The sequence below is a fragment of the Paramacrobiotus metropolitanus genome, unplaced genomic scaffold (genome assembly GCF_019649055.1).
Source record: "Paramacrobiotus metropolitanus isolate TYO unplaced genomic scaffold, Prichtersi_v1.0 Parri_scaffold0000075, whole genome shotgun sequence".
Lineage (NCBI taxonomy): Eukaryota > Metazoa > Tardigrada > Eutardigrada > Parachela > Macrobiotidae > Paramacrobiotus > Paramacrobiotus metropolitanus.
In genome coordinates this window covers 638000-650401 of record NW_026570295.1, presented here as the reverse complement: position 1 = coordinate 650401, position 12402 = coordinate 638000, and the positions used below count along the sequence as shown (strand labels likewise).

At 39.1% G+C, this 12402-nt stretch overlaps 2 protein-coding genes across 2 annotated transcripts; one reads left to right on the top strand and one right to left on the bottom strand.

Moving 5' to 3' along the window:
* Positions 1-1168, bottom strand: LOC129595233 (uncharacterized). The gene is made up of 4 exons (XM_055492166.1): positions 981-1168; positions 676-898; positions 557-615; positions 1-497 (listed from the first exon to the last, which is right to left on the bottom strand). Exons 1-4 carry the CDS (start codon positions 1038-1040, stop codon positions 243-245), a joined length of 597 nt encoding a protein of 198 aa, XP_055348141.1. The 5' UTR covers positions 1041-1168; the 3' UTR covers positions 1-242.
* Positions 1169-1660: 492 nt separating this feature from the next.
* LOC129595195 (alpha-1,3-mannosyl-glycoprotein 2-beta-N-acetylglucosaminyltransferase-like) lies at positions 1661-11818 on the top strand. The gene is made up of 12 exons (XM_055492121.1): positions 1661-1837; positions 2046-2999; positions 3082-3190; positions 3504-3627; positions 5224-5332; positions 6185-6323; positions 9042-9176; positions 9537-9627; positions 9783-9887; positions 9991-10081; positions 10501-10680; positions 11100-11818. The coding sequence occupies exons 2-12, from the start codon at positions 2889-2891 to the stop codon at positions 11211-11213; spliced, it is 1308 nt and encodes a 435-aa protein (XP_055348096.1). The 5' UTR covers positions 1661-1837; positions 2046-2888; the 3' UTR covers positions 11214-11818.
* Positions 11819-12402: the final 584 nt, after the last annotated feature.

The following is a 12402-nucleotide window of genomic DNA, read 5'->3' as shown; positions in this document are numbered from 1 at the left end:
TTCTTTATCCTTTACTTTTCATTTCTGTGGATGTGGATCACACCTCTCCGAATCTTTTAGAACTGTTGCATACACTGGGTACACAACAGTGTGGCCCGGTGGACATTGGTCATCATCATGAGGCATGATTAATGGCCAAACTGACTAGTAGCAGGCAATTACACAATATTTTACAAAATCTGTGCAGTCACGGAGACCAGATGTGAGACAAGTACAGCGCTGCATTGTTTACTCCACAGCGTTTACTGAGCAGCAGCCTCGCCTTCGGCGGGAGCAGCTTCCGGTGCTGCTTCAGCAGCAGGGGCCTCGGCAGGTGCGGCTTCCTCCGGAGCCGGAGCGGCAGCAACAGCACCAGTCACGGATCGGACATAGTCATCCAAAAGCGGCACATTTGAGCCCTGGTAGAGACGGCTGTTGGAGTAGTCATAGAAAGAGGCGGCCTTGCTGCAGTCCACGTCGAACCACCAGTTGCAGACCAGGGTGATCTGGTTGAACACCTGCAAACACACCCACCCATCAGCATTCTATCGACCAATCAGAGAAGACATTGTCGTACACTCATGTTAGGGCACAAATACGAAGTCTGGTTGCCGTTGATGTCGCAGCGGTGAAAGACTGCAAGAACACAAATCGTGACCTTTGAGTTGATGGAAGTATTGTTTAATGTCTTCTTACCTTGGCAGCGGGAGGCCGGAGAGGGATCAGCGTAGAATCCAGGCTGGTGGGTGCTACCGCAGTCGAAGGTCGTCTGCGGAATGGCGACATTGTTGGGATAGTCTTGACCGGCGCGGGCGGTGGCGATCAGGTTGTACTGATCGGGCACACTAAGGGCATTCCTTCCACGCAGCTTGTCCAAAGCTCCGAAGGCAAGCGGATTCTGGGCCTTTACCGCACTCGCCTAAATAAGACTTCGCTAAAGTACTTTGGCTTCAACTTGGTAAATAGTTATTTTTATTGCATCCTATTCCTTTGACCTTTACCTTGATAGTGGCGGCCGAAGCGGTGGCGACAACAGTAAGGATTACAAAAACCGATTTCATGGTGCCGACGCCTTTTTGTAAGTTAAACTGTTATAGAGCCCGCTGCCTTTTATGAGCGTAGAAGTGAAATGTGAACGTAGACTGCTGCTGAACTGGAAGAAATTTGTTCGCTTTATATTCGACTGACACTTTCATGGTTAAATGTTTTGGGCGTTGGCACGGGCGTTCACTTCCGTTATATTGCTGGCAGAGAGATGCAGATAAGCTGCATTATACAACTCTGTTCGCGAATAAAAATTTCGAACGAACAGTTGCACAATCATGAAGAATTCATTAAAATATTACTGAAACGACCTTAGAATGTCTGATGATCAAATCAATGGCACATGTACTGCACGTGTAATTCGGTTGGAGCGGGTGGTACGGTAATGCGGAAGCCTGGTACGTAGTTCCTAATCCATTCACATTAATGTATAATTAATGTTCTAATTCGTTGCATAATAAATTGTACATTTAGCGGCAGCCGCTCTCCGGACACTGGAGTTCGACAGACGCGCCAAATTGGTAGTGACAAATTGTATTGCAGCAACAGCTGCTGCCTGTGGCGCTTCGTCTCGATCGAGTCCGCGGCCTCCGTTAGCCAACTGAACTAAACCAGACGTACCAAGCAGAGCGTTTTAGCGAAATTTTAAATTTACTAGTATTGTACATACGTACGTATGCGAAAATTATTGTATAGCTGGTGATCGATGTCTTTGCGACTTGTGCTGAAACTTAAAAGATTTCCATTGCGGAAGCTGGCGTATCCTCGATCGATGCAGCTGATTATGTACCACTACCAACCAACTAAAAAATTGGTAAGTCTTCAGTTAATAACTTACGATTAGTTCGACCTTATAATGACTTTTTTCTGGGGTGACTCATTTAATCTAATCGAAAGTGTATCGCGCAAATTTTCGCAAAGGCAACAAACGAATTTCATTTGCTCTGCACGCGACGCTTGGAATGGATCGCACGGCGCATGTTGTGTGTCTAAATGTGCTAATCACGGTATCGCTTTAACAGACGGGGATGATGATATGCAGCGGCAATGCTTGCAACGGAAGCGGTCGGTTTGCATTTGTCCGTTTTCCCCCCATCAACCGATCGGCAATGAATCACAATGAAATTGGCTACTTCCGGGCTTCCGTTGTGCCGCTGATACGCCGTGGTCCATGTGTCTAGGTTTGTCAGACACAGCAGTCAACACTCTCTCGGTATGATGAAGCAGCTGAGCCGTTTACCAACAGGAGCATGGCGAGTATTTAGACGGACGTTTCTCCGTTGATTGGACATATTCAGCCAATCATCTTCTTCCACACAGCGATATAAACATATTAGCACACAATCGCTCATTACGCTCCAGCAACATTGAACAAATTTCATTTTGTGACAAAAAAATCAATAGTAAAACGATGCTACTGTAAACGTACGTACGCACGGTCGTATGCGGTTGCATACAGGGTAATCACTTGGTTGCGCTGCTGCTCTAACGTGTTTAAAACAGGCTGGTTAAATTCTGCGCGTACTAGTGAAAATAACCGGTTGCGCCTGCTGGTATTGCGCAGTTGCGCTCGGCAGCGGCACAAACACGTTGTCAGATTTCTGCTCACTTTGACTTGACTTGTGCAGTGTGTTTCTCCCGGTCTGCGTAACCCGCCAACGTCATTTGTGATTTTTTACTTACCTGGTTTTCCCAGAAAATTAGACACATTTTTAAAAATTGCGGATTTTATAGATACGTGTTAAAATGATAACCAGATCTTTGAGATAACGACCGCTGCGATGATACAGTCATGTGATGTACAATATTTTATCGAGGTTTTTCACCATGAGCGATGATTTTCCTGACTGATTTCTCTCCCCAACATGAAGAGGAAGTTGGGATACTTTATCGCATCTGGCATAACGATTTTATGGGTTTTATTTTTCTATCAATATGTGTTATTTCATCAAAATATTCAGGAACTGGATCCGAATGTATGTTTAGGCTGAGGAATTTACTTTAGAAAATTCACTTTTGCAGAATATGTGCTGATTTTGTGTGGTTGGCTTCTCGCAGGAAGGCGCGAATCGCAAGATCAAGCACCTTTCAGCGCTCTTCGACGATGTACATAATTTAGAGCAGGATAGCGAAAAGATCAAGCAGTATGTTGAGCGGGTACAAGAAGGTGAGTTTTCAGCTTTGCGAATTTTGTTTGCGAACGAAGGGAGCCAAAAATCCAGAAAATCATTAAAATGGATAATTATTTAGAGTTGATAAGACCAATTCACGGTATCGCTAATGTGATGCAACTTATCATTATACAAGAAGCGGGCGGATGCGCCATATTATAATTTGCTGTTTTTGTTATTTTAATGTTTTTAAAATTCTTTTTGGTTTTCCTCCCAAAACCGGAATCGTGCTATTAGAAATCTTTCCCCAGAAATCTGGCCAGAATAGTTTTGAAGAAGTTTGTTGTTAATTGGCGATTTTCCTCACAGTGATCGGTGTGGATGGAGGCGACTCAAGTTTAGCAGTATTAAGGAAGGAAATCCCAGTCATTCCCGTTATCGTTTTCGGATGTAATCGTCCAACAATTAAGCGAAGTCTGGACCAGCTGATTAAGTAAGGCTCAATTAAGTTTTTGCAATTAACTGCGGAGCTTTTTCTAGCTTTTGGCATATTTTCGGTTAAAAATTTACAATTATTATTCGGGAGAGCAATCCTGAGTTTTGTTGTGGTTTTTTGTTTTGAACTTCCTGCTTTCGGAAAGTAGTCGCAGTGGCGTTTTTAAATTTATCAGTACTGTAATTGTTAACTCTACCAGCGTACCTGAATACATATCACTGACGGCGCGTAAATTACGGCAGATGCTGTTTTTGATTATTCGGTCGTTGACAGATATATTTTGCGCGAGATTTCACGGCTGTGCATTTGCTATTTAAACATATAAATTTTAAGGTTTTTTCGTTCTTTTTTTAACCGTAAAAATTTGGAAGGCACCGCAGACGAAGATTTATTGAACTAATTTTACACCCGAATCTTTATTATTACTGTATAACAGCTGTTTTATTTATTCTAGGTATACGGTATTTGGGATTTAATTGTAAATGGCATTTGCTTGTACAAGGTTGAAATAAAAATAAAAACTGTATAACAATGAAAGAATCGTCCTTTATCGTTCCTTCTGGTTTAAAAATTCTTCTTGCCCGAATTTAGACGTGAATTACAGCATTAGATGAGTTTGTCACAAATTATTGCCCAAATTACGAGCGTGTCCCGATGTGGTTATGGACAGTTTAGGGAAAATGTTGTTTATTCTTGCGTGACGGATGTTTAATTTAACGTGTTTTCGATACAGTGTTTTCGGGCTGTTGGCTGTAGCTGTGCGTTGTCGTCTCTCCGTCAGTGACGTTTATTTTGACGAGCTTGTCGGTAGTCACGAAATCTGACTGTAAAGCTTTCGAGTTTACGTGTCATTTCTGCGGGTGATGTGTTCGGCGTTCTGGCTGGCGAGAGTTAACCTTGAGAAGGATTATGCCGCATTGCGATTTCCGCGTTGGCGTTGTCTGAACCGGCCGGAGTAGCGTTCAATGCATTTTCCAAAATTGAAAAATTTCTGTTGAAAAATGAACTGGGCTTAGCTAAATAATACTCTGATTTCCGACTTTTTAGCTAAAAACAATAGTATTTTATGGATAATTACCGGAAGTTGTCGTATGACTTGTGATTATATGTAATTCTGATATGGAAACATGATCTGAAATTTACGGATAAAAGAAAAAAATGTTTGTAGTTATGCGGATTGTGATCGATATGTATACTCGTACTATAGCGATGTTAAATGAAGTTTTGAATAAATCTCAGGCTCGTGAATAATACCCGTTTTTCTTTTTTCCAATGGATAGAATTTAAAAGTCTTTTTTTGTGAACGTATTTATTGCAGTTCTTTTACGATACAGAAATTATAAATATTTAATCACGTATTTGTCAGTGGATTTATCCGTAGATTATTTGTCTTTTTTGTATGTGAACAACATTTGAAAAATCAGAAAAAACATTTTCTTTTCGTGAAACTATTTATTGCAATTGTTTTACCGTACAGAAATGATAAATATATATGGATTATTTGTCAGTGGGGAAGTTGGACAAATGCATTTTATTATATATCTGTACTGTACGTGATCGTGGATTTGAATACGGTCCGCTTTTGTGTCACAGATTCCGTCCGTCGGCCCAATCCTTCCCGGTGTATGTCAGTCAGGACTGCGGGGATGCCGCGACGGCGGATGCGATCGCCAGCTACGGGGATCAGTTGACGCATTTGAAGGTGGGTTTGACAACAGCAGCGTGTGCACAGCTCGGATGACCACATTGCGAGCTTCCCTCTTGACCTCTCCGTTGTTTCCTTGGACCATATTATTCGCATTGGCAAACAGTCGATTACCAAACATGGATCCATTATCGCAGTGTAACTGTATCGCTTTTCGAGTGGTTTAATTTGTATTCAACCGAAAGAATGACAAAGTTTGTGTGGGACTGATTGCCGTCATTGAGCGGATGAGTGTGGGAAAAAAATACCTCCCCGACCGGTGTTTCTCTATAATTATTCGAAAATTTTGAAAATGCTATCTAGCTGAAGTGTCCGGGAAATTTTATTCAGTTTTTTTGATTTATTTATTCATTAATTTTTAAATTGTTTTTGAGTTTCGGTATGTTTATTTATCGTTGAAGAATCAGTAATCAAATGCCAGCGTAATATTACAAGCTAAGTTGTGGTTGAAAAAACCATGAAAACTAGTAATTTCTTAATTACATGTCCTTAAGAAAATATTTCGAACTTCTAGGATTTTGTATTTTTATCGTGGAAGAATATTTGCCAGGATATTTTTGCCAATGTTTATATACTGAACTAGATCAGAACAATATTCTTCGTACTATTTTATTTCAGGATAGTTTTAGCCTTTCAATAATTTATTTGTCCCGCAAGGATCCGTTGTCATTTATTGCATTTTAAACTATTCGTAGTGGTTGAAAAAACCAGAGAAAATTTTTTATTGATCGACTTTTTGTGATTGATGCACTGATAAATGCCTGTCCGATTTTTCTTCTCAGCAATTTACGGAATTTGTTGACAAATGATTTTCATGTATGGCATGTGAATGTTTGGTCCATGTTGCAGCACACCAACAATACTCCCATTAATCTGTCAAAGAAGGACAAGAAATTTGAAGGCTACTACAAGATTGCCCGCCATTACAAGTGGGGATTACAGCAGATGTTCCGCAAATACAACTACTCAGCGGTGATTATTGTCGAAGGTAAGCCCGACCGTCTTTTCCCGGTCGTGTATGTAGACATGTAGGCCACTTCCGACTCCCCGCTAATCGTTCCCGGCAGCGCCCTGTTATTAGGCGATAATAGTAGGTATTTTTATTAAAATTGCCGTGAAATGATACGGTAATTTTCAACTGTTTTTGACCTATTTTATTCTATGAATATGAATTCTATGACTTTATTCTGTGAATAAAAAGATAAAATACTGTAATAAAATGATTTTAATGATACACTAAATAGTATTAAAATTTAAAATCAATATTAAGTTATTTTTAATCAAATAACAGAAATGTATATGAATTTTATGAAGTTTATTCTATAATTATAAAACTAAAATAGTGTGATACATTGAATAATTTGAATTTAATGATATGATAAATAATATTAGAGTTATCGATAAAATTATTATTAATAAAATAATAAAAAATAGTTTTGTTGCGCTCATTATCTTTGCAAAAATCTGCATTTGTAGATTTGTTTTTAGTAGAAAGCTTGCGGTGGATATTGTTGTAACCAGACTGATAAAAGCTGAAACAGGTTATTTGGAGAATTTTATTTGTTACGGTGTTTATAATCATTTCTTTGTACTCTGAATCCGAATAACCGAATTTAAGTTAACAATTTTAATATGATTTTCATGTCGTTGTTCATCTAAAGTGAAACACTTTCCCCGTCAGTTAAAAATGGAAAAGTGCCATTTAATACCAATGTCCCTGCCACTTTTCATCCCATAGAAATTGATGTAATCCAATTTACCTCGCTGCACTTAATTCAATATGAATTTGCTTATGTATTCCTATCTTCTATCGGTATGAATGGGCTAATTGGGTTGGTGCGGCATTGATGAGAAAATGGTTGGTGCCGAGTTAATGTCGCTCGTGGGTTAAGTGGATTTTTTCCCTTGTAAAACTGGATTGATTGAGTTGGGAAAACGGGGAATGGATGGGATAGATGCGACGGGAGAGAGGAAGAGAGTGATCAATATGATTTAAAGCATTTTTGCGCAACTCGAGCACCTGCTGGCGTGACAGTGCGAGTGTTTGCCTGTTTGTCTTGCATTTCAATATCGGCGTATATCGCGCGCGGGGAATTGTGCGGGCGTTTATTAGGCAGGGGATCGATTGTCCGGGGCTCCGCTTTTTAAGGCCAATATGACAAATAGGCGCTGTGTAATATGCGGCGGCCATCTCGGATTCCATTATGTACTCTTGAATTTTTCGGGATAAGTCGACAGAAAATGCGCCGGTTGTGTATCGGGTAGTGGTCCGCGTGATTTGATTGATTCAGTCTGGGATTTTGGTTATTTCTGTAAAAGATAAATGCGGATTTTGTCTTCCGGTTTAATCATGAGACGCGGGACTTTGTCTTTGTCATATCTTCATGCCCATGTTTTGAAAATTAATATAAATAAAAATTTGTGAATAAAAAATCAGAATTACACAGTTTAATTCTTGTTTGAGCAACATGCTACAAGCTGATGAAATTCCTATCATGAAGACTTTATATTGATTTAATTTTTATACATATGTATTTTGTTCAGATATTTTTATACTCGTACAGATAGAAAGTATTTGCAGATAATTTTATATGTTTACAGGTATATTTTATTTTTACACCGATATATTGATGTAACTTTTTCTGTATCGTTTAAAGAATAATTTAAAGAATTGAAGGGTTAGTTTAAAAGAATAAAGAACGACCGTAATGAACTGTGGACCTGTTAACTTGAAGGGCAAGGCGGATGAGAAAATCTCACATTCACAAAGAAAATGAAATTTGTTGAATAATTATCTGATGTTGTGTCTATTAAACAAAAGCTACCGAAAGCGCTTTTGCGTGGTAAATAAAGATGGAAACACGGTGCGATTAGCCTCTGACGTTCAACATCTGCCCGCAGACATAAACAGTCCCCTAGACTTTTATTGCATCTATTCTTGGGACGGTCGTTTCGTAAAAATAGCGACGGTTCATGGGCTGTGCGGACTGCCAAGTTATTTGTTCCGTAATAAAATTTTTTTGCATCGGTATGTGAATTGTGAAGTGCGTTTACGGCGTTCGTGTTCGACACGAAGACGCTTTTACTGGTATTATGGGATGGTTTTCCGGAGTAAACCTCATTGCTGACTTTCCATTTCTTTACTCAGAATCAAATTCAGTGGAAGTGTCAAAAACTAAAAAAGTGTTTCCGTACAGAGATCACAATAAATAAATAAAATAAACAAAGCAGTAAATAATAAAAATAATGAAATAATAACAGTATTAACCAAAAAAGTATTTAAGTTTACAGTACGTACGGAGATTGCAGTATTTAAATTGGAAGGAATATGTTACTAATGTCATAACAGATCTGTATTTTAATGTGTTATTTTTTGGTATTTTATATTATTTTTTTTAGCTTGGCATCATTTTTATAGTTTATTTTGTTTTAGTTTCTTTATTTTGTAACGTGAGCTGTTATACTACTGTTCGGGTGTTTTATGGTAATGGTGTGCAAGCAGTTCCCAGCGGACTGCGCCCAACGACACTAAAAGCCAAATTAAAACCGGCGTAATAGGTTTTCGATGAGGTTACGTATGGGACCGTGGGGAGCCATTAATGCGCCGCTGCAGTGTGATCTGTGTGTGTTGACTCTCCCACGCGTCCCCGTACCGGTTGCGATGTAATTGGAGAATGCCGATGAATTTACTCTTTTGGCATTGCAGACGATTTGGACGTTGCTCCGGATTTTTTCCAGTATTTTGCCGCGCTGTATCCACTGCTGGCACTCGATACGTCCTTGTGGTGCATATCCGCGTGGAATGATAATGGAAAAGCGGATCTGACTGAAAATAACGCAGGTAAACATTAGACGACTGGAAGATTTTTTCCAGATTATTCATCGACTGGTTGCTTTCATTACACGATTTGCGGATTATAAAGGAATTTTTCTACAAAAATATTTTATGTTCTTATTTATATTAATTAGTTTTACGTCAATCATTGAAACAAATACTTTGCATACTGGAACATATTTTTTTAAATATATTTTTATATATTTGGAATATACGTTTCTGGTAAAACGGACGAATTGTCAAGCAAAAAAAGCAGAATTATCATTACATTACAAATAATATTTTGTAATTATTTTATAATTATGTTAACTCTTTATCGAGAATTGTAAAATTTTCTGTGGCTGACGACGGTAAACTTTGTTGTAGAATTACTCCATCGAACGGATTTTTTTCCCGGTTTGGGCTGGATGTTAACCAAAGAAATCTGGAACGAACTGGAGCCGAAATGGCCCGAAAAGTACGAGTCAAAGCACCCGTATCGATTAAACCGTCGACTTTCCCATAAAAAAATTAATATCGATCTGTATAGCGCTTTCTCCGATATATTTTTCTCCTTCCATCCATAATTGATTTTGTCGTAGCCGGTAATTGAATAAGGTGTTGGGTGTGCAGATTCTGGGACGATTGGATGCGCCGGCCCGAGCAGCGCCAGCAGCGCTCCTGCATCCGACCGGAAATCTCCCGTACCTCCACGTTCGGGAAGAAGGGTGTCAGCAAGTGAGTTATGCGTTTGATTATGTCCATTGGAGTGTGTCGATTGATTGCATTGTGCCGGCGGCGGGAATAAATCACTAATGATCGTTTGCTTGGATTGGAATAGTGGGGAGTTCTTTGAGACGCATCTGAAATTCATCAAACTCAACGATGTCGCCGTGCCCTTTCGCGAGCGCAATTTGGCCTATTTATTGAAAGTACGTGCCGGTTTTCTGATGTGTTTATCTGTGTACGGATGGTGATCGATGCCGATGACGCGGAACGATCAATTTTCCTGTTTACTGATGGTGTCCGAAGAAAATGTAGTCGATAGTTTCAAAGTCGTAGATTTTCACGAAAATATTTGCATCCAGTTTTTAACCGTTTATTTTCGATTATTATTTTTTGATGTTTTATTTTTCCCGTTCGCAGCTGGTAATTAATTCCTAAATGATACAAGTTTTGGATTTTTGTTCTTTTATTGCAGAATTTATTCTTTCAGTGACCTGCCAGTGATCGTTATTAATTACTGCTTACTTATTGGTACTTTTGTTTAATCATGATGGTTTCTCTTTATTGATTTTTATTTTGTTTTACTCGTTTTTCATGTTTATATATTTTTTTATGTTTGTAACAGGAGATTTATGATCCACGCTTCAATTCCATCGTGTACAACGCGCCCGTGATCCGGTTGGATGACTGGAAGCAGAAGGAGATTGTTGGCCTGCCTGATAATGCCGCCGTCCGCATTGAGTACCGCACCAAAGATCAGTTTATCAAAATTGCCAAAGCCATTGGAGTGATGCAGGATTTCAAGGTAGATTATCAGACTGATACGTCATGCCTGTATGAGTTATACTATTTTATAGAAAAGGAACATAATTATTACGAAAATCACGATGAATATGCCGGCAGAAGTTAATTAATTATTGAATTTACCGTTAAAGTAATGTGGTGGTTGCATGCTAAATAAAAACTTTTAGAAATGAAGTTACATGGACACATTTTCGGTTTTTATTCGCATTGACTGCTGTTCGTACATGTATCGAAGCGGAGATTGATTTTCAATTATTAGCCGATATGTGTAGGAGGTGTTAAAAATCCTGACCTTATGTGAACTTTCTGTTCTGTTTTCTTCTTTATTATATATGATTATTATATTATTAAGTATATTATGTTATTATATTGTATAATTATTATTATATTTATAATTTTATTTATTTTTTGTTTGTATAGGCTGGAGTGCCGCGCGGTGGCTACCGCGGCGTGGTGACCCTCGTCCATCGTGGTCGGCGGGTATTTTTGGCGCCACCGGCCGGCTGGGATGGCTACGATCTCACCTGGAACTGATGGATGAAACAATCAAAAAAGCCTACTCCTTTTTTTTATCAAAACCCTGGAGCTTTGATTCCCCCATTTCCCCGGTTCTGTTACTCGGTCCGCGAAGGTTACTAGATTATGGCGCTCGGGACATTCTGCCGTTGGGCTTTCCGTTCCCCCCGTGCATCGGATGTGTCGCGAATGTAGAAAACAATTTTAGAGAAAATGAGAGAGAGAGAGTGGAAACCCTTTTTTGGAGGATATTTTTTATTTTGCTCATCTGTGTGTCTGAAATTTTATTGGGAGAATTATTATGTGAGAACGGTGGACGAGATGCGAAATCTTACAGAGCATGTTCTTTTTCGATTTTGTTTGTTTTTCTGGGATGTTTGCTGTTTGATTACTCATGATCTTGCCGTGATGGGACGGTGGTGTTTTTTTTTCGTTTTTATTGGTTTTATTAACGATGATCCGGTGGGATGGTCGGTTTTTTTGTTTTGTGTCACGGCTGTTGTGAATTGGGGTTTTTTTTTCGGTTACTCCTGTTTCTCTGGATGTTTTTAATTTATTTCTTTGCTTCAGCTGTCTGTGACAGTTTTCTTTGATATGAACGTGGATAAAAATGATGAACTTCACCAGGCAAAAAATACTGGTCGATAAATTCTGATAATATATTAATACAAAGTATGTGATAGTCGAAGATTAATTGCTATTTGTTGAGCAGTTAAATTCGAACCTTAATGCAATGTAAGGAAATTAATCTGACGTTAGCAGTATTTGCAAAATTCTTATACATTATTATAACAAACGAAAAGCAAATTAACCCACCAAAGTCAGCTACCAGAAGGAGTTATTGTTAACCAATCTTCGTTATTGCCGCTTACTGTTTTCAGCCGACGTTTAGTAACTTTTTAGTGAATAGAAGTTGCAGAGGGTACTCTACAAACGGTCTCAACCATCACTAAGCGGTTCATAAGCCAGTAACCACAGCGACAGCTACCCGCACCGCATCACCTACATCCTAGAGTAGAGTATACGATGTATGCCGCACCGGCAGTGAAAAACTGTTTCCGCATGGTCATTTCCGCTATTATCCGCTATAGCTTGGTAATTCAATGACGCCTATTCGTAAGGGAATGCCGAAATGCTGTACAATTTTAAAAATGACTGGGTGAAATGCCTTCCATGATTTATGTTTACCTCAGGTCAAATCTTATCA

Coding starts and splice junctions, on each gene's coding strand:
- LOC129595233 (XM_055492166.1), bottom strand. CDS start 1,040: ATGAAATCGGTTTTTGTAATCCTTACTGTTGTCGCCACCGCTTCGGCC. Junction 616..675: donor TCCGGCCTCCCGCTGCCAAG/GTAAGAAGACAT, acceptor GTGTTCTTGCAG/TCTTTCACCGCTGCGACATC. Junction 498..556: donor ATTTGTGCCCTAACATGAGT/GTACGACAATGT, acceptor GTGTGTTTGCAG/GTGTTCAACCAGATCACCCT.
- LOC129595195 (XM_055492121.1), top strand. CDS start 2,889: ATGAAGAGGAAGTTGGGATACTTTATCGCATCTGGCATAACGATTTTA. Junction 9,177..9,536: donor TCTGACTGAAAATAACGCAG/GTAAACATTAGA, acceptor ACTTTGTTGTAG/AATTACTCCATCGAACGGAT. Junction 9,628..9,782: donor GAGCCGAAATGGCCCGAAAA/GTACGAGTCAAA, acceptor TTGGGTGTGCAG/ATTCTGGGACGATTGGATGC.